The 21,457-nt window shown below is 37.7% G+C and overlaps 1 protein-coding gene across 2 annotated transcripts in view; it reads right to left on the bottom strand.

Annotated features, from left to right (window-relative positions):
* The window catches only part of A1cf (APOBEC1 complementation factor), a 51,134-nt gene extending 30,585 nt beyond the window's left edge, over positions 1–20,549 (bottom strand). For both annotated transcript variants that reach the window (XM_057778883.1, XM_057778882.1), the window contains exons 1-3: positions 20,451–20,549; positions 4,659–4,793; positions 2,290–2,420 (exon numbers count right to left, since the gene is read on the bottom strand). In XM_057778883.1, the coding sequence (XP_057634866.1) occupies positions 2,290–2,420; positions 4,659–4,793; positions 20,451–20,549 (365 nt within the window). The remainder of the gene's footprint in view (positions 1–2,289; positions 2,421–4,658; positions 4,794–20,450) is intronic.
* Between the last annotated feature and the right edge of the window lie 908 nt (positions 20,550–21,457).

Here is a 21,457-nt window from a genome sequence, read left to right on the forward strand (position 1 = left end):
AGGATGTGGAGTAAGGGGAACACTCATCCATTGCTGGTGGGAATGCAAACTTGTACAACCACTTTGGAAATCAGTATGGCAGTTTCTCAGAAATTTGGGAATCAACCTACCTCAGCATCTAGCAATACCACTTTTGGGTATATACTCAAGAGGTGCTCAATCATACTACAAACTGTGTTTATAGCAGCATTATTTGTAATAGCCAGAAACTGGAAACAACCTAGATGCCCCTCAACCGAAGAATGGATAAGGAAAATGTGGCACATTTACACATTAGAGTACTATTTAGTGGTAAAGAACAATGACATCTTGAATTTTGCAAGCAAATGGATAGAATTAGAAAAACACTATCCTGAGTAAGGTAACCCAGACCTGAAAAGATGAATTATGGTATGTACTCACTCATAAGTGGGTACTTGCTATAAACAAAGGATATTGAGCCTATAGTTTATGATCCTAGAGAAGCTAAGTAATGAGGTGAACCCTAAGAAAAACATATATAAATCCACCTGGAAAGTGGAAATTGGCAAGGTCACCTGACAAAATTGGGAGTATGGCGGTGGGGGAAGAAAGGAGGGTGGAGAGGAAGAGGAAGGGAGAAGGGGAGAGGTGAGGAGAACTTGAGGGAATGGGATAGTTGAGAAGGAGAAAGAACAGAGATGAGAACAAGGAAAGAGATATCGTGATTGAGGGAGCCATTATAGGGTTAGCAAGAAACCTGGCTAACCTGGCTCTAGAGAAATTCCCAGGAATCCACAAGGATAAACCCAGCTAAGGCCCTAAGCAATATAGGAGAGGGGGACTTATCTTGACTTGTTCTGTAGTCAGACTGATGAATATCTTAAATATCACCATAGAACCTTCATCTAGCAACTGATGGACACAGAGGTAGAGACCTGCATTGGAGCACTGGACTGAGCTCCTAAAGTCCAGTTGAAGAGTGGGAGGAATGAGAATATGAGCAAAGAGGTCAAGACCATGATGGGGACACCCACTGAAACAGTCTACTTGAGCTAATGGGAGTCCACCAACTCCAGCCAGACTGGGAAGGAACAAGCATAGGACCAAACTAGTCCCTGGGAACGTGGTTGACAGTTTCACGGCTGTCCACCAGGATTTATCCCTACTGCATGTACTGGCTTTTTGGGAACCTATTCTCTTTGGAGGACACCTTGCTCAGCCTAGATATATTAGGGAGGGCCTTGGACCTTTTCCAAAGCAATGTGCCTTACTGTCTCTGAGGATTGGATGGGGGTGGGGTGGGAGGATGTGTGGAGAGAGTGGGAGGAGAGGAGGGAATGAAAACTTGGATTGCACAATGAAAAAAGATAGTTTGTTTTCTTTTTTTAAAAAAAATTAAAAAACTGAAAAAACAAGAAAAAAAAAAACCCCAAAACCCAAAACCAAAAAACCAAAAAGCCATATATAGTCCTCACTTTCCCCTCTTACAGCTTCCCCAGTACGTCCAGTTCTTGACCCTTTCTGTTACTTTCGCTTGTGATTTCCTCATCTAGTCTCCGTCTTTGCTTGTCTAGGTCTAGACTGTGCCTCAACTTTCTACACGGTTTCCCTCTTTCAGTTCACTGTCTACCCTATGCTCACGACAATGCTTTAAAACATACAAAGCTAATTCAAATTCTTTTCCAATTCCAGATCTTTATATCAATAAATTCAGATTCTTCAGTAGGAATGATGCTCTCCAACTGCATTGCTTTTAACCATCTTCTCTCTTTTCCTCTTCTGGATTTTCTTTCTGTCTTTCAAACATGTCAAACATCAAATTTGTTTTAGTTTTAGGAATTTTGTACTTGCAATTTGTTGCCTTTCCATTTAATAACCTTATTTGGGGTCTGACTGTATGGACTGAATTTTTCATCCAAATATCAGACCATATTTTACTTTCCCGGACAGCATGTTCTTAAAACAACCAAATTCAAGAAACATTATCTTCACACAACCTATTCCTCCTTGCTTTTCTGTTTTCAAGTTCTTTATTTCATCTTTTGTATTTGTGTCCTATGGGAACAGAGAATACCTTGATGTATTTCTATTCTCTTAAGCAGTATTCAGTACATATTAATGAAATTAGTTAATTAATATATTTTATCTCTGTGAACTTTAGCACCTCATACAATAATGAGATTAAATAAATGTTTAGCCAGATCATTTTCCTCAAAGAATGATCTAGCTTTTTATTTCAGCTTGTCTGGCTTGTGCACACTCTATTATGTAAACTCAACACAGGTGAATTTCTGGATCCAGTTTGAGTTTAGAAGATGAAGAACTTACCTAATTTCATAATTATTAAGTTGCTTGATTGCATTCTTGGCTTCCTGCTTATTTGAGAATGTTACAAATGCATAGCCTCTGTTGTTGCCATTAAAATCCATCATCATTCTCATTTCATAAATTTTACCAATCTGTAATGAATAGAAACAGAACATTTCTATTTACATATTTATACTCCCAAGTGTATGTGCATGTGCGTGTGCGCGCACACACACATACACACGCACACACTTGCACACACAGGCACACACAAGATGCTTGCTGAACTGCCTCCTGCCGTGTTTGGCATTTGTAACCATGGGAATGGTTTGCATACTTTTATAGTGGATTCAGATTAATTATCTAACTCATGGGAAAAGCCAAGTTAAATAATGAAAATAAGGAAAAATGGCATTTCAGCCTCCGCTAACAAAATGTGCTTTTGCTTGAGCAAATGACCTTTTGTCATACAACTATCTGGAGATTTATGTAGCATCTTGGGGAGCCAAAAGTGCATTTGTCATCAGAAGTACAGCTTCTTCTTAGATCCACCCAAGCCTTCTGGGTTGTCCTCTAATGTCTCTGTGGATTGACCTTTACTTAGCTATAGTCTGTCACTGACATATAAAACAGGAAACAAGGGTACTCATTTGGGACCTTGCTAAACTAACTTCCTGGCTGTCTTTTCCCACTGCCATGATGTCAGAATGAATATAGTGTATCTCTTAGGGACGTTTCTTATTTTAGCAGTTTCTAGGTTGAAAATGAATGCAATCCTCAATACAACTGACAGAGGATCAGAACCTCATAGAAAAGGAGTCCTTGTTTTCCATCTACATGTCTATCACTCTTCTGCTTGTCCTTATTGTCCTTCTCCTGTACTCCAACTATCTTGAACTAATCCAGACTAAGCAGTTTATTATCCCTAGCTTTCATAAGCAGGGTGGTCCAAATACTGGCTATGTGGGGAGAGATGCCAGTAAGCCTGCACGTACTTCAGCTCTTGACGGCCCTCTGCTTAGCCACACTCTACTCCACTCCAAAGAACTCACTGAGAAGCATCTATTTCTTCTTGGTGGAAGAGTGAACATTTTTCCTGTTTCATATGTCATCCATTCTCATTTTCACGTTAAGAATTAGGAAAATGTACAGGATTTTTCTTATGCTATCTGAGATTCACTGTATAAAATCAGTGGCCCCGAACCAGAGGCAACACATGGTGGCAATTAATTTTTGCCATTTAGAGGAAGAGCCAAATTCTCATGCTCAATGTGCTTTCTGGAAAAAACACACCTGGCAACATATTAAAATTAACTTTAAGATTGTATTTTTCTACAATTTTGAGTTTAGTATTAAAATGCCATATGGAACTAGGGAAATATTTTCTTTAGTAATCACACAGGGACATTGAGTAACCATGTTTTTAATCTGTTCAGTATATTAAGATAATCAATTCTACCTGCAGAAGAAAATTTTACTTGAATCAATATGTATAATATACAAACTTAAGCCAGGCAAACATCCATAATTTCCTACATGAAATGCTACACTTTATAAGTCATATTAAGCTGTCAAGTTGGAGCAGCATCTTACGTTTGATGGATTGCTCCACTGCTCTGTAATGTTATATACTCGGGATTTACAGTGATTCAGCTGCAAGGAGAGAAATGGGGGAAGAGATATGAATTTGAGAACTGTCAGCAATAGTCATTCAAGTTATCCGTGCAACAAGACAAACATCTGGGCGAAGGCACCAGTAAGAAGGAGACAGCCATTAGATGATGGCAAGATTTTCTTTCTTTCCTTTTTAAATTGATTTTATTGAGCTGTACGATTTTCTCTGCTCCCCCCTTTCCTCTCCCCTCTCCTTCAATCCTCTCCCATGGTCCCCATGCTCCCAGTTTTCTCAGGAGATCTTGTCATTTTAATGCTGTCCATAGCTGATGTGAGGGATGTGGGAGAGAATCATCAAAGTGGGCACTGGGGAGATGGCACAATGGGTGACGTGCTTGCTCTTTAAGTACTAGGACCTACGCAAATCCAGATGCAATAGCACACATCTGTAATCCCAGAGCTTCTACACTGAGCTGGGAAGCCGAGACAGGAGAATCTGGAAGCTCATGAGCTAGATAGACTTATATATGCAGTAGCGAACAATTAAAGACCCTGACTCAAACAAAATATAAGGTGAAGACAGACACTGATGCTGTCTTCTGACCACCACACATGTGTGGTGTTGCTTTCATACACACTTACACACAAAAACATAATCACACACACATTATACACTTACATTTTACAGAGATTTTTTAAAAAGTTGAAAAATAGTTAAAGCTAACCAAAGAGAATGATATTTTTCACCTGAAAGAAGAAATTAAATTTGGACTTACTTTTTCACACAATGGAATGAGTTCATCCTCAAAAAGGTCCCGGGGAAGTTTTCCAATAAAAATCTCACAGCCCCTTTCTGGGGGTGCAGCATCCCAGCCCGGTGGAGGACCACCATATTTTCTTTGTCCATTTTCCTGTGTGTCCAGGGAAGATGGTGTGTGAGGGAGAAAAGAAGATATCAAAATCGTTAACATGTTTTCCTCATTTTTTTTGAAAAAAAATCATTTAGGTTAAGGAATATTTTAGGAAATATTTGTCAGTGTTGAGTAATCGTAGTTGACAAAGAAGATAAAAGTTAAAGACTTGTTTGTGTCCATGTGAATCTTAACACTTCTCTGCCTCAAAAACTTGCTCAAGAGAAACATGACTGACACCTGTGAAGTGCTGAGCAGCACAGGAAAGTATTTGCGGATGTCTTTACACAATTTCTCACCAGTTACAACGTTTTAGAGTGAGAGGCTCTGCCTTAATACAGAGGAGTGGTTCAGAACCCACTACAGGTCTGGACAAAGAGACAAAGTCTGGGGCTTTGTTTTTTTAATTTGTTTTAAGACATTATTTTTGTTATTTTATCTTATTGTAGTAAAATAGCTCAGTCCCAGTTTCTTAACAATTGAGGAGACAGGTCGTCCAGCTGTTGTATGAATGTCTGAAAGGCAGGTCATCAAGGGTTCGGACTGTCACTGCGGTCTGGGCTCTGATTTAGCCTCATGGTTGTGTGGAGCGGCGGCACGCTTAGAACTGGAGCGTTTTTGATTCCATTCATTACTCACTAGCTGTAGAACTTCAGGGAAATAACCTCTCAGTCCTCCGTTTTCTCATGTGCAAAGTGGGGGTGACAGTAGCCTTTCCAGAGGGTAACCTGCATCAAATAGGCGAGGTTGGCCCTTGGCTTTTAGATTGGAATCAATACTGGGCTGTTATTAATTCCTTTCTTCTCTCTCCTAATCCAAACAATAGAAAGACCATCTAAACAGTAAGACATGGATATTAACACTTGGAGATGCAAGCTGGTTAATTTGGGGGATAACTACTGCTGAAAAATTTCATTCTCTTTCCAAAGATGACAGCATTTGTAAGATGTTTCCTAAAGCTGCCTCTTTATGTGGGGAGCAACGTTGTTCTCAGTCCAAAGAGCACTGGCTTTTATATTTCTCTCAGACCCAATAGATGTTCTTTTTCTTTTCTTTTCTTTCTTTCTTTCTTTCTTTCTTTCTTTCTTTCTTTCTTTCTTTCTTTCTTTCTTTCTTTCCTCCCTCCCTCCCTCCCTCCCTCCCTCCCTCCCTCCCTCCCTCCCTCCCTCCCTCCCTCCCTCCCTCCCTCCCTTCTTTCTTTCTTTCTTTCTTTCTTTCTTTCTTTCTTTCTTTCTTTCTTTCTTTTTTTTTTGGGGGGGGAGAGGAATGACACCGGCATTTTCCTCCTTTAGTGCCAACTATCCAAAGTATGGGCCCAGTCTGACGCTGCTGATCTGCTGAAGCTCATTCCTTAGAGGACGATGAACAGGCCACAGTGTCCTTCAGCACGGTTGGTACTCCAGACCATCGCGTTTTCTTAAAGAACTCAGATGTTGTTGTTCTTTGCAAAAGTCACCGTTAATAGATTAGATAGTTTTGTGCCAGGATGTATAGTGTTGTGTAACAAGCGTAATCTATGGAGTGGAAAGAAAAATGCCCCAATAGATCACTCCTCTCATCCTCAAAAATAATTACTGACGGAAGCTTTAATCTGCCTTTCCAAATGTTTTTTGTGTATACTTTTGAAAGATATGTTTCAGTTTAAAGACTTTGTTTGGTGAGGTGGCTGCTTATTGTTTACAGTGAAAATAAAGCAGCTTGTAATATCACTTCTAGGCTCTCTTTATACCAACTTCAGTTTTCAATATTTATTTATTATTTATTCTTTAAAATGATTTATTTATTTTTATTTCATGAGCAATAGTGTTTTGCCGGCATGAACACATGTATAAAAGTGTGGGTACCTCGGAACTGAAGTTACAGACAGTTATGAGCTGCCATGTTGCGGCTGGGAATTGAAGTTGGGTCCTCTGGAAGAGCAGTCCGTGGTCTTAACCACTAAACCATCTGTCGAGCCAGCTTTCAATTATTTTGTTAGTATTTGATCTAACACTCTTTGCATCACAATCTTTAAATGATACTCGTAGTCAGAGTCACCTTTTTATTCAGAGTTAATTTATATGATGTTGTTTTAAATAATAAGATTAAAGGATGTATTATCTTGGTTACTTTTGCTTCAAACCATTGTTTCATCTTACGAAATCTTTCCAGCTTTGCTTACAGAGTGCTTGCAATTTCTTACCCTAAACTCTTAAAGGATTATCTAGCAACAAAACTTTAATATCACTAACAAACCCGAGAAATGATATACTTTATCTTAGTCAAACAACAACAAAAACTATCCCCCCCCACAAGAATGTGGTGTCTGTATCTCCACTGAGAGTTTTCTAAACATATCTATTTAATATTTGTGATGATGGCCAAAGCTTTATTTTCTAGTTTTCTAATACATGGATACCAGCTCCTGCATGCACGTAGTGCCCTACACACAGAGCAGGGTCATGGTGCAGGAGCTATTGCTGTCCCAGAAGACACGAGGTCTGGAAGCAGTTTCTCGAGGTCACAAAGTTGTTAAATAGAGAAGCTAGGGTTTGAACACAGGAAGTCAGCTGGGGTTCATCACCTTAATCGCTATATATTGTGGCCTTGTTGTTGGAAAGCCTAGGGCCTTATGATCAATACAGATGTTACACTCAACAAATAAAAATGTTTTTCCTGCCATTAATCAGAAAGTGCCCTGCCTCACTTAAAACTCTTTCCAATATCGAGTCAATTACACAAAATTTTGGAAAGAATATATCTCACACTGGTTTATACAGAGGGGTCTATTATTAGTTCTGGTCACTATTCCCTCCCTAGGCCAACTCTTTCCATTTGGATGATGACTATCCTTCCTACATACTTTCCTGTGTATCTCAGATATTTATAATACCTAACTGATCGTTAGAATACACAGTATAAATGTGGCTAATACTTTTACCCCTCAGATTGAGGGAATCAAACTCATATTCTATAATGGCAAAGTGGCTCTTCTGGAATTGTTGATTACATGAGTTTCCTTTGAATTGAAAAGAAATAAGCAATGAGCAGAGTGACCTTTCTAAGTCTCACTTCTTGTCTTGATCACTGTAGTTGCTAAAAATAATAATGTGTATGTTATGGGTATGAGCACTCCATTGCTTACATGCTTTAGAAGCTTGTTAATTGTGTTTTTGTGGTTTCTATAAACACATGAAGAATACCGAACAATAGCTTTGGGGTTTGCTGAGTCCAACCAGTTTAGAGATGGCCTGAAGTTCACGCAATGGGGAACATTTGCCCTGGGAACCACCCAGTACGCCTGGAATGCAGCAGCAGGAGAAGCCCAGAGCAATTTGAGGCAGGCACTAGGCATTAGTCACAGGGTCAGAATAGCTGTCCATTGCTCTGAAAGGACAGTGGATTGATATTTCAGGCCCTGTTTTTATAGCTGAGGAGTTTAAAATAGGTAAAGTCAGACTAAAACTGTGCCTTTCTCTTCTGTCTGGTATCCTCAGGGCCTCAGCAACCCAAACATATTAATAGTTTAGGAAACAGATTCAAAATACTTCAGAGGATTTTTTTTTTTTAATGTGAGAGGATGTTTATCAAACTCTGGGAACTTTTACCTTTCTTTACAATTAGGTTTTCCCGACATTTTCTGTTTCCGCACCCACATAAATAGGTAGAAAACTTTGAAGTCTAATTAAAATTTGAGTACTCAATTCTAGTTACGAACACTGTTTCTTTCTTAAGTATTGCATACTGAGGCTGCCTAGGAACTTAGCTTATGTCAAGAGTGGTCAGAATTTTCTCCTCCACAGATAGTTCAAGTTCTTCATGACGAAATTATGGCTAGCATCTTCTTGACCTCGGCTAAAACTAGGCAACTTTGTTTAGTAGGTCATCCTGCACAATAAATCTAAGAATTAATGCTGAAAGTAAGCTGTTATTTTGTCCACCGTGCATCAGAGCCTGTCGTACTGGGAAAGTCTAACTTCTGGAGGATTTGAAAATGTCAGCTCTTTGCTTTTCTAGCTTTTCTTGCAGCTTGGGTGGCTATAATTTTTAGTAGTAATAAAATTGAGTTCTGGCACAAAATTTGTAAGAGTTCAAACTTGAATGCTGAGCACTCGGTGATTGTAGGTACATTTTCTTGTCATTATAAATCTGTGAGGTGCTTTTGGATTTCATTCATATAAGTTTTCCTTTAACTTGGATCTCCAAATCCAAACTTCCATCAGCATCTAGGTATGGAATCTTGTGAAATTTGAATGCGTGTACATATGAGCAAAGCATGTTATATATGTAATATATGTGTATATAATATACATATATTATGATATATATATATATAATATTGAGTTCATTTAGCAGTGCTCATATATATATATATATAACAATAATAAAGAAGAATAGATCATAAATTTGGGAGAGAGCTGCACTTTGAGACATGGGAGAATTTGCAAGGGGAGAGAAAAGGGTAGAAATGATGTACTCGATTATGAAATTTTCATAAAATTTTAAATTAAAAAAATACAAATTTTTAAAGACATACCTTTTTTTAACGTAAGGTTTTCTGTTTGATTAGCCAAAATTGTCTCCTGTTATTTACACATAAAAGTAACAGCAACAAAACAACCATTCACTATCATGGAGTCAGGTATTATGTAAGTCTTTGAATACGATAACTCACACAGTCTTCCTCACTTGTGAATGAGGGACCACAGACACAGAATGCCCCTAAATTCATGCACATAGCATTAATGGCAGAGACTCAGTGAGTCCTAAGACCATGCTTTTAGCTACAACATTGTTTCCAATGGTTCATACATTTTTAGCCCATATTCTCATTTTATGGGGAAAAGACAGGGTTCATAGACATTACATAAATTGTCTAAAATTCCAGTAGTTTAGATAAATGCAGGAAACACTATGCTGAAGGTCCCATGTTGCTCAACTGAGTGAGATTTATGGCATATTTGTTATTGAAAGCTTTCTTCCCATCTTCTTTTCAGGTTAATCAGCCTTTTGCTCTCTATGCTGCTAGGCCTACTTCCTTCCCAACTTCACCAAATAGGTAGACCAGCTGGTTTCTCCCTGGGTGGGAGCCCATTCATAAACAAGGAGATCATTAATGAATGACCCTTCACCCAGTCACTATTAATTTCAATTCTTTTAATGACTCTGGAGATTTTTATGCTGTCTGTAATATTTTTTTCTGGTTCTCTTTGGTTTTTGTACCTTTTATCTTCACTCTAAGAGAAAAGAAATTACAAATCTTTTTTAAATCAAACTGCTTTAAGATCTTATATATTTTTTCCACCTGACCATCTGTATTTATCTTCACATCTGTTATTGCAGATGTTGGCCAGTTGATCTATCCATGGTGGTATTTCTAGCTCCCAGCACCTCTGCATGGTTCCCAGCATTGGCACCAATGCACTGAGAATATCTGTCTAGATTGTGCTTGCTAAGGTTCATGAGTCTACACTGTATGTTCCCAGATAAATTTGTAAGATCCATTGAACGATTTTGTTATACAGTTTTTTAAAATATTCTGCCTGTGTTACAGGTCTCTCATTATAAACTGGGCAAGGCTTATAGGCCTTAATTAAAATATACTAAAATGTAGATTTGTTGCCTTGATATAGCTCTTGTAAACAGTGCTATAGTGGATATTTGTCTTGTGATTCTATATAAAAATAATTCTATATAAGGTTAATTCTCTATAAGAATCATTTGTTTGCTATAGTTTATTTTTTCTCTTGTGAGGCAGTGTCTCACATACTACTAGGTATTCCAGGCTGGCCTGTAACTTTTTATCCTCTTGCCTCAGGCTCCTGAATACTGTGATTAGATGTATAAACCACCAACTGTGGTTAGACTGGGAGGTTTTATGTGTGTGTGTGCATATGTATGTGTATGATTAACCTATATACTATAAATTTTGGTGTTGTTATCCTTATTAGTCATTTTTATAATCCATACAAGGTATATGCAAGATAATATGAAATATTATTTGCCTAAAGGCTGCTAAAGGTCCATCTTCATTTTAAGTTATCAGTAATATCATAAGGAAGAAGAAAACTCTAAAAAATCAAATTGGCTCTATTAATGCAATCTCTTGATATTTCTTTACTTTTGTGGAGCATGTGTTGCAAAATATTTGAAGCATTCAAAGTCAAACTTTCTATAAAAAATAACTTGTACCTTACAAAGTTTTTGCCCACCTACAGGGATATTAATTCAAGAACAGACAAAATCAGACACCAGAAAACGTATTCTGATCACAAGTTTTTGTTCCTATATAAGAGAACATGTAAACTGACAACTGGCTTCAGAGACCAGCTAGCATCCTGAAGAGAATTTTGTTTAACGATGGGCTTCAAACCACGTGTTTCCTTTTTGAGGTCTGAGATTGCTTCCTATGCTCTGCTCACCTGTTGTTCTGGGCACATGTCTTGTTGTATTTCTCCAATATCTAGATGCCGCTCATATTTTAGACACAAGTCAGTGAAGTCTTGGTAGACACTGTCATGTGCTTTGGGCTTTTACAATCTGTAATTTAGCCAGTAGCCTCAGCTTGTTAAACTACAGATAGCGATCTACATGTGGGGTTGTGTCAATAAACATGGAGTACGGAAAAATTTGGCATAAAAAAGTTTCTCAACATTCAACAACTATAAACAAATTCAAAATCAATGCATGATGAATCCTAGGTGTTTCTGGGGGAGCTCACCTGCGTTGCATCCTGAAACCTTGCTGCACCCTTGGTCACTAACACGCAGCATATGCACTGTTCATTGTGTGTGCCACCAAGCCACTCAGTGCTACTGAGTGATCAGAACACATTATCTGATTTCTGATATATATGTGTATATATATTGGTTTTTCGAGACAGGGTTTCTCTGTGGCTTTGGAGCCTGTCCTGGAACTAGCTCTTGTAGACCAGGCTGGTCTCGAACTCACAGAGATCCGCCTGCCTCTGCCTCCCAAGTGCTGGGATTAAAGGCGTGCGCCCCCACCGCCCGGCTTCTGATTTTGTCTATTATTGAATTTAGTATCCCTGTGGATAGCCAAAAAATTTTATAAGGTACAAGTTATTTTTTAGAGAAAGTTTGAGTTTAAATGCTTCAAATTACCTGATACATCTGGGCTCAGATTCAAAACTATCATATGTTACAAATTATAGTGTTTTTTACTTATGTACAAAATTTTCTCATCTGACAAAACATAATGGTTTAATTACAGGAAATGACAACATCTGCTTACCATCATCCCTCAGCACGTGAGCATTAAATTAGCATATCTTTGGACTCTATTATGTCAGAATGTTTGATTTTTAAAATTTCTGTTTGAGTTACTAACTCAAGTTTCATAAAATAATCATTAGATGAATTTTGGCTTGCTTTTGGGACACAATTTCTAACCATTTCGGAAATGGCCTGATCTCTGCTATTTTGTATTATGCGTGTTTATGATAAGGCATTCTCAGCAATGGTAATTACAAAATCAAAATATCAATCAATTCTAAAATCCATTAATGATGCTCTGTGCCTTTCAGTTCCAAATTTTCAGCCAAGATTTAATTCTTTATGCAAAGCAAGCACATCAGCTCAGAGATCAAGTTTGCTTTCATTTTTGATCAATGATGAAGTTTTGTGTATATCAAAGGATACTTTATAAAAATAAATAGCACTTGGGAAACTCTCAAAAATTGTCTTAAAGTTAAGTCCAAAGTTAAAAACCCTGTGTGTGAGTCTCTCAGCATTTGGGTCATGAAGTGCATACTAATTTTGAAATTCATGAAATAGAGCAGCTTTTTGCCTCTAGTCTGAGGGACAGCATCACACTGCCTAGCTTGTGATGATGTTGATTCTTCCGTGGAAGGTCTCTTGTGCTAGGTTTCTATTATGGTATTTAAGGAGCAATTCATGGTTATTTGAAAACAGTGGCAGGAACACATGTATTTCCTGTCATGATGGAGTTCCCACAGATGCTGGACCCACTCACAAAGGGCCTTACAGAACAGTTTCTGATTTCACGTGTGCATTATCAGGTGTCTGTGCGACTTCTTATACCTTCTTCCTGCTCTACGTGCATGGACATATTGCTTTTCTTTCTGCTCGTATACACCCTTCAGGTGACATGAATCTCTACCATCAATATAGTGTTGTCTTGTGTTTTGTCATCTAGACTGCTTTTTAGTTGAAAACCCAGTCCATTCGTATCCAAGTTAATTACTGACTGTTAAAAACTTGTCCGTTCCATTTAGTTGTTTTGTAAATCACTTATTCACTTCTTCTTTGACTCTTTCCCACTTGGTTAAGTGATTTTTCTCTGGTATTTTCTTTTTTTTTTTTGGTTTTTAAATGTATCTATATATTTTTTTTCTTTCTTTTCTTTTCTTTTTTTTTTTTTTTTGGTTTCTGAGACAGGATTTCTCTGTGTAGCCCTAGGTGTCCTAGAATTCACCCTGTAGACCAGGTTGGTCTCAAACTCAGAGATCTGCCTGCCTCTGCCTCCTGAGTGCTGTGTAATGCGGTCTTTTAAGGCATGAATGTCTGTGTAACACGTGTGTGCCTGGAACCCAAGAGGCCAGAAATAAGCATTGGATGCTCTGAAACTGAAGTAACAGATGTTCGTTTGCCACTATTTGGGTGTTGGGAATCAAATCCTAGTGCTCTTAACCACTGAGCCATCATCTCCCTCTCCAGCTTCCTGTAATGAGTTTTTACTTTGTGATCAGCAAGAGGCTCATAAAAACAATTCTATAGACTTAACATATCATTTTTAATCAATAACTATGATCATATTTTAAAAGGTAAATGTTGATGTTAAAATTTATACCTGTGTGTTACATATTTCTCATTGTGAATATCACTGTTATTATTACTATCGATAGAACTATTACTATTTTGTAGAACTGGAGGTCGATCAATCTTCTAGAGTATTCTAACTGTCCTGGATGTTTACCAGTGAGTTTTTATACCATTAGCAGTTTTCATGTCTCTCTTCACTGTCTTTTTCTTCTAAGAGTAGTCTGGTAGTGACAACTTCCATCGGCTTCTGTTTGGGGCACTCTTGACGCCTCTGTCTGAAGGCCGCTTTCACTGCACATGGTATTCTTGGCTGGCAGTTTATTCCTTCAGAACTTTGGCTATATACTTCTACTCTGTCCTGGCTTGTAAGGTTTCTGCTGTTAAGCACAGCCGACACTCTTGCATCTCAAGTACTGCTCTTCTATTGGTACTCTTTCAGGATCCCCTTTTGGCCTGACCGATGACAGTTTGATACATCTAACTAAAAGGAGGGTAGTTAATTTAGTCTGGGTTGCCTTTCAAAGGACCTTGGTACCCAAATCAGATTTGTGTTGATATATGGCATTTTTTAATTTTATGGAGTTTATGTATACATATATATGACATTTCTGTATCTGCTTAATATTATTTGCAAATTAGAATAAAAGCATATAATTCCATTGAAATCTTCTTAATCAGAGAGCCTACGTGTAAAGTTTGAGGGTAAGAACTAAAGGTGGGAGATTGTTACAGTCACAGGTTACTGGTTAAAAGGAAGTGAGAGCCTACTTAGGTCATTTTAAATGTGGCAGTCTTTGGAATGAGTGTCTTCACTTCCCATTATGCATCTGACAAATATTTTGGTTTGATGTGGTTCCCTCTGCTGGGGGTGTTGGTGTCTTTGTGGCTCTTTGAGAGGTTTGCTTGTTCCCATCTCCTAACAGTGACATTTTGTCTGAAGAAGGTCACCTGCATCTGTCATGCAACCTGGTTTATGATTCAATTCTAAGGTACTGACAATCTTTGATTATCGCTGCTTTTCTTCCTTGTTTTCTGTTTTCCAATGAGAATAATCTTCACAAAGGTAGAAAGTATATTTCTTTGTGCAGTCAATCAGTATATCAATAGAGGGGTAAAGGCTAGGTGTTTGAGTTAGCATGAGTAGGGGACATAAGGTTACATCTACTTCCCAGGACAAATGACTGGGGTGTCTATTTTTTCCCCTTTTTTTAAAGATGTTTTTTATTGATTTTTATTGAACTTTACATTTTTCTCTGCTCTCCTCCCCCTTCAACCCTCTGCCTCTCCCCTCCCCTCTTCCAACCCTCCCCCAAGGTCTCCATTCTCCAAATTTACTCAGGAGATCTTGTCTTTTTCTACTTTCTACTTCCCATGTAGATTAGATCTATGTAAGTCTCTCTTAGTGTCCTCATTGTTGTCTAAATTCTCCGGGATTGTAGTTTGTAGGCTGCTTTTCTCTGCTTTATGTCTATTTAGCATATCAAAATAGACTTAGTTGCCACATTCTCCCAGCCCCTCAGTCCCTACTTGTTACAGGCTATGACCGGAATCCCTGCCCCCTATCCTAATCTTCTCTAGCCCAGGGAGTGGACTGGACTGCCCTTTCATATATAATCCATCCATTAATGCTTTGTCAGCTTTTTTTTAAAATTGATTTTTATTGAGCTCTACAATTTTTCTCTGCTCCCCTCCCTGCCTCTTCCCTCCTCTTTAACCCTCCCCCAAGGTCCTCATGCTCCCAATTTGCTCAGGAGATCTTGTCTTTTTCTACTTCCCATGTAGATTAGATCTATGTAAGTCTCTCTTAGTGTCCTCATTGTTATCTAAGTTCTCTGGGATTGTGATTTGTAGGCTGGTTTTATTTGCTTTATGTTTAAAAACCACTTATGAGTGAGTACATGTGATAATTGTCTTTCTGTGTCTGGGTTACCTCACTCAAAATAATGTTTTCTAGCTCCACCCATTTTCCTGCAAAATTCAAGATGTCATTATTTTTTTCTGCTGTGTAGTGCTCTATTTTGAAAATGTACCATATTTATTTTATCCATTTTTCGGTAGAGGGGCATTTAGGTTGTTTCCAGGTTCTGGCTATGACAAACAAAGCTGCTATGAACATAGTTGAGCACATGTCCTTGTAGCACAATTGAGCATCTTTGGATATATACCCAAAAGTGGTATTACTGGGTCTTGAGGGAGATTGTTTCCTAATTTTCTGAGATATTGCCACACTAATATCCAAAGGGGTTGCATTCCCACCAGCAGTGCAGAAGTGTTACCTTTACCCCACAACCTCTCCAGCATAAGTTGTCATCAGTGTTTTTGATCTTGGCCATTCTTGCAGGTGTAAGATGGAATCTCAGAGATGTTTTGATTTGCATTTCTCTGATGACTAAGGATGCTGAACATTTCCTTAAGTGTCTTTCAGCCATTTTAGATTTCTCTGTTGAGAATTCTTTGTTTAGGTCCGTACTCCATTTTTTAAAATTGGATTATGTGTTCTTTTGGTGACCAAGATCTGGAGTTCTTTGTATATTTTGGAGATCAGACCTCTGATGTGGGGTTGGTGAAGATCTTTTCCCATTCTATAGGCTGTCCTTTTGTCTTTTTGACCATGATCCTTTGCTTTAAAGAAGCTTTTCAGTTTCAGGAGGTCCAGTTTATCAATTGTTTCTCTCAGTGTCTGTGCTGCTGGGGTTATATTTACCCTCTTGGCCTCTTGACCCAGGCAACCTCTCCTGGTTGGTCAATGATTCATCTCTTGCTTTCTTTTTCCTTCTCTCCTTTTACGGTCCAGTTTAGCAGTTTAGTATGCCGGCTGTGTTCTACCTGGACTCTTCCATCTGCCTGCTTTCTCCTTTATCTCTTCAATAAAAATTTTCTCCTCACTTTAGGAGTAGTCATGTTATTTTCCTTTTTATTTCTTCTTCTTCTTCTTCTTCTTCTTCTTCTTCTTCTTCTTCTTCTTCTTCTTCTTCTTCTTCTTCTTCTTCTTCTTCTTCTTCTTCCTTCTTCTTCTTCTTTTCTTTTCCTCCTCCTCCTCCTCCATCTCCATGTCCTTTTCCTCCTCCTTCTCCTCCTCCTCTTTATTCTTCATCCTTTTATTCACTATCTTTGAAAACATTTTTTTTTATGTTGGAAACTTTTCTTAAGAGTTATGAATTAACTTCTAGAATAGGGTTCATGATTAAGGTTGCTATTTAAGATCAGCAAGCATGTTTAAGCTAAAGGCCAGATAGTTGACAGTTTAGGCTTTTAAACAAAATATTAACTGGTAAGACCCATATGTATTTATAATTTTTAACATGTTATTTGAAACATTCAGATTTTAAAACAAAATGTTGAGGGGTAGACACTTTTACATGCCATATAATTTTTTCCTTTGACTCTCAAAGCAATATTTTCTGATTTTAGAATTCTAGGAAATATAATTAGGAGTGGAAAAATAGAAAGAAAAAAGCACCCTCAAATAACGTCAGCACCCAGAGGCATAAGTTTACAGTGTAATAATGGAGCACAGTTTCCAAGTATTTCTACATCATGTCATGATGCTATGGAGCTTAAAGTTTACCTTGTTAGCTTTCTATAATTTTTAGAGGTAGCAATTATTTAAACATTTCTCGCTACACAGAGAAACTCTGTCTCAAACAACCAAAAAGAAAAAAAAATTCTGTTTTAAGGATGAGGTTTTGAGTTTCTTCGTCCCCAAAGAACTTTGATAAAATGTCCAGGTACAAATATCCAAGGATATTCAGTTATATAAAAAGAGATGTTATGTCTTATGCTTTTAATCCTCCTAAGTTGCGTCAGTCGCCACATTAAGTGCTAGCTTATGTTATTAAGTAACTTGTAAAATTCTATTTTTGATAACTGTGTTTGTCCTGCTGGTGATAAGAGAACACAGACCCGTCACCTCTGTGTTTTGAATTTCATACCACACTGGAAAGACACAGAAAGGCAAGGCCTTCAAGTCAGACATTAACTAACATCTTCATTTGTGCAGAGATTGAAAACAAACAAGCAAATAAGCAAACAACAACAGCAGAAACGGATGCTGTCTTTTGTCTTTTTGGTATCAGCCATTTCTTTATTCCAGCATGGGAATGCTGAAGTATTAGGAAGACAAAGGAGATTTTCCTGAGTCATAGAGCCTTTGGTTTGCCATGATACACAGGCCTACTCTTTCACCTAAATAGCCCAGTTAGCCAGCCATGAGTACACTGAACTGATACCTACCGATTACAAAATCAAGGCTAATAGTGTAGGGTTGAACCTTACTGACCTGAGAAGAAATTAAGGTCTCCAGCAATTAGGAAACTTGTTTATGATCGTGCACTTAACATATGATAAGGAGAAGCTACAAGTGTAGGCCTTCTGAGTGTGTCATTTTTCACATTTTGCAGCCCAAATCAGGAGAGATTTCCAATTAAAACTATTTATTATGTATGTGTGTATGCGCACACACACATATTTTTATTACTTTGATTGGAAGACTTAGGTCTGGGCAACTAGTTTTTGGAAATGCTAGTTTTCCAAATTATTGGAGAACTTCAGACCCAATCATCATTCTGCTAATAAATATTACACAAGGAGAGCTGTGAAGTTCAATTTCCAACAAGGTCGTTTTTGAATGCCTAGATGTATTTATCTCTAAAATGACTATCATGACTTCTCTTTTGTCTTCTCAAGAGGTGGCTGCTTCATAGATGAGCTCAATGGAAGGAAGCGTGGGTCGAGAAAAGTGTAGTCAGGCGATGGTCCCTGGGCAGGGAGACTGGGCTGTGTCTGTCACCCTACAGAGGCTCCCGCAGCTTCAGTTCCTACACCTACAATTGTTCCCTATTTTGATTCAGTGTTTAATATGGATTCCCTCCTACATTAATGGCCAACCTAGGAGTCAATATTTTGATTCATTTCTTGGCTCTTTTGAGTGTACTTTTAAGAAACTTTGCTAAGAAAGAGCCCTGGGCCAGAATTGGTCTAACATATCCTCTTTTGCTTCATGCATCTGACTGCTTCAAGACCAAGTGAGAGATTGCAGTTAACAGAGCAAAGAATAAACCAGAAAATACGAAAGAAATTCCTTTCCATTCTGATGTGTAAAGGAAGGGGCCAGAATTACACTTGACTGAAATCTCAACATTTTCACGAGGAACCTTTTATTACCTGAATATTACTAAAATAGCATGAGCCTTACCCTAACCTATAGTCTATCTTGGTGTGTGTGTGTGTGTGTGTGTGTGTGTGTGTGTGCCTTCATAGAGAATAAAGCTACATGGACAGTTTATGCTGTAGCCGTAGGAGAGTCCCCTTGAATTTTGCTTATTGAAAAAAGTGGTTGTGCAGTAATAGTTTATTTAATCATTTCTTGACCTTAATCTGCTTAGGTGTGTGATGGAAAGGTAATCTATGGTGTTTTTGATAGGTCTTTACATACTTCTCTCATGTTATATACCACAGAGAGGTTGGATAACCCCCCTGTGCATGAAGATTGACTAATAGGTTTTAAAAGGGTTGAAATGTTTCTCCTCTGCTGCATCCCCTAAGTAAAAGTTTCAGGCCCAAGAAGAGCTAAAAATAATAACAATAATGAAGCTAATATAAAAAATGACTTTTTATTTTATAATTTTAAGGAAGAATTTATTGATAAAAAGAAAGAAGAAAAAACACCTTTTTAAATAAAGAAATATCATCTTTATAGCTAATTGTGCCTAAAGACATGCGAAAAATAAATTACATTAAATTTTTTTGTTTTATAGACTAAATTATTTAGAATTACCTGTGATTGTTTTAAGTATAATGGGAAGGTACCTATATTTAAATTATCCATTGATTTTAGAGATAAAAACATTTACAGTTCAATGATTCTAAAGTAGCTCAGCTTTTAGAAAGTACTGTAGCAAATATCTCAGTGTCTCCCTTGACTTAATGAAACTTTAAAAAGTCAACTATGGAATAATAAAAACTTATGAAATATTTAAAAAGCCTGACTAGCACTCTTTATTGGGATGAAAAATATGGATACTTGAGGCATTGTATCATGCATAATGATGCATTTGTGATTTATGATTTATAGAATTAGTGCGAGTAAACTTAGGACATTTCTAATAATCTAACAATAGAACAGCTATTAAAAGCAGGATGTGGCATATTTTGTCACTACTCACATGTGACATTTGTATTCATAACGGTAGGTAGATTTGAGTTCAATGGAAAAGCATGTAGGTGATAAACCAATAGTTAGTGGATCCAAACACATTGTTTACTACAAAGGGGGCATTGTGTAGTCTAGTGGGATAATTTTTATGTATCTAACACTAACTTGCTCCTTAATATATGCAGCATATATTCCCTAAGAGAAGTTGTCACAATTACAATAATCATATGCAAATAATTCCTAACAATTAGGCCTTTTACGTGGCCCCTATTTTGATTTTTCTTTTCAAAAGAGCCAACATGAACAGAAGTTATTGTAATGTACCTTAAACTGAACAAGCTGGAATAGCTAGGCTGACAAAAGGTTGCCTTCTTGGAAACCACATCTTGGAGGGCAAAGACCTTGGTTCTCGACTAATTCCTATAATGCCAACTAAGTTCATCTTCACAAAGAACTGGGGATTCTTGCTGCCTTTTCATGTTGTAAAAGGTTCACTCAAAACTGTAATAGTCTCTGTGACTGTGGGTGATGGTTCTATCTTCAAGCAACAAATTAAGGTTGGGTGGATAATCCAGGGGAGAAAGAACTTCATTTACAAGATCACCTTCTCTCTGTGGCAGTCACACAAAAGCTGCTGACATTCTGCATCAAGGGGCACTAGTGTTTCCAGGACTCTGGATTCAGTGTTGCGTCTCAGCAGACATCATAAGAAGTTCCTACCTGGACCAAGCTATATCCTGTGCGCTGGACCAGTGCGCGGAGGGCTGCTTCCTTCTGGGTGCCGCTCAATCCATCCCCGGATTTGTGATTTGATTCCATTGAGAGTGATTATCACCAAAAAATCAGGTTAATTAGGGTTGCTCACTGAAACCAAATTTAAGATAAATTAAGTAAATTGCTATAGTCAAGTCCATATTTGAGTTCATATGAAGGGCATCTTAGGATAGGCCTATAAATGAATCATTAAGGTTATAGCTGCTAGCAACTGCATTCAAATAAGACTTGCCAAATGTTTTATTTAAATCTTGCACTTATAATTATATATAAATTTAAAATGATTGACCTTTAGAGATGAAAACTGAAGAGTATTCATTTTCTAATTAGAACATTGTCCATTAATTCTTAGTTCAGTTACCTTAAGATGTTGCTAAATATGCAAAGAAATTAGTTCCCATCAATTAAAGGAAGTGAAAGGAGATGGCTTAGCAGGTAAGAGTGCTTGGTGCTCAAGCATGAAAACCTGAGGTCAAGTATGTGTATAAATACAGGCATGAAGCATACACAGAGGCCAGAGGATAACTTGCAGAAGCAGATCTCTCCTTCCACCATGTAAGGCTTGGGGACTGAACTCAGGAAATTAGACTTGGCACCAAGTTCCTTTACCTGCTGAAATAGCTCATCTAGCCAAAGGTTCTGCCCTTGTTTTCAATCTTGCTTTTCTACCTTGGTTAGGAAATTAGAGTCTTTTACATAATAGTTATGATTTGCGATTCTGTGGCAACTCAGCTTAGGTCATACTGTTAGAGTACACTCTGTTTCTATGGATAGTAAAATAGAGGTGGATCTGTTGGTGGCTACAGTTGTGCAAATTGGTATGAAGTAATCTTAAACATAAATAAAACTGTAAAACCTATTTTTGAAGATATATAAACTATTGTAAGAATTACACTTTGTCTAATGCTAGTTTTTTTTTTTTTTTTTTTTTTTGTAAATGCTACTAAATTTGC

Source organism: Chionomys nivalis, chromosome 8, assembly GCF_950005125.1.
Source record: "Chionomys nivalis chromosome 8, mChiNiv1.1, whole genome shotgun sequence".
NCBI lineage: Eukaryota > Metazoa > Chordata > Mammalia > Rodentia > Cricetidae > Chionomys > Chionomys nivalis.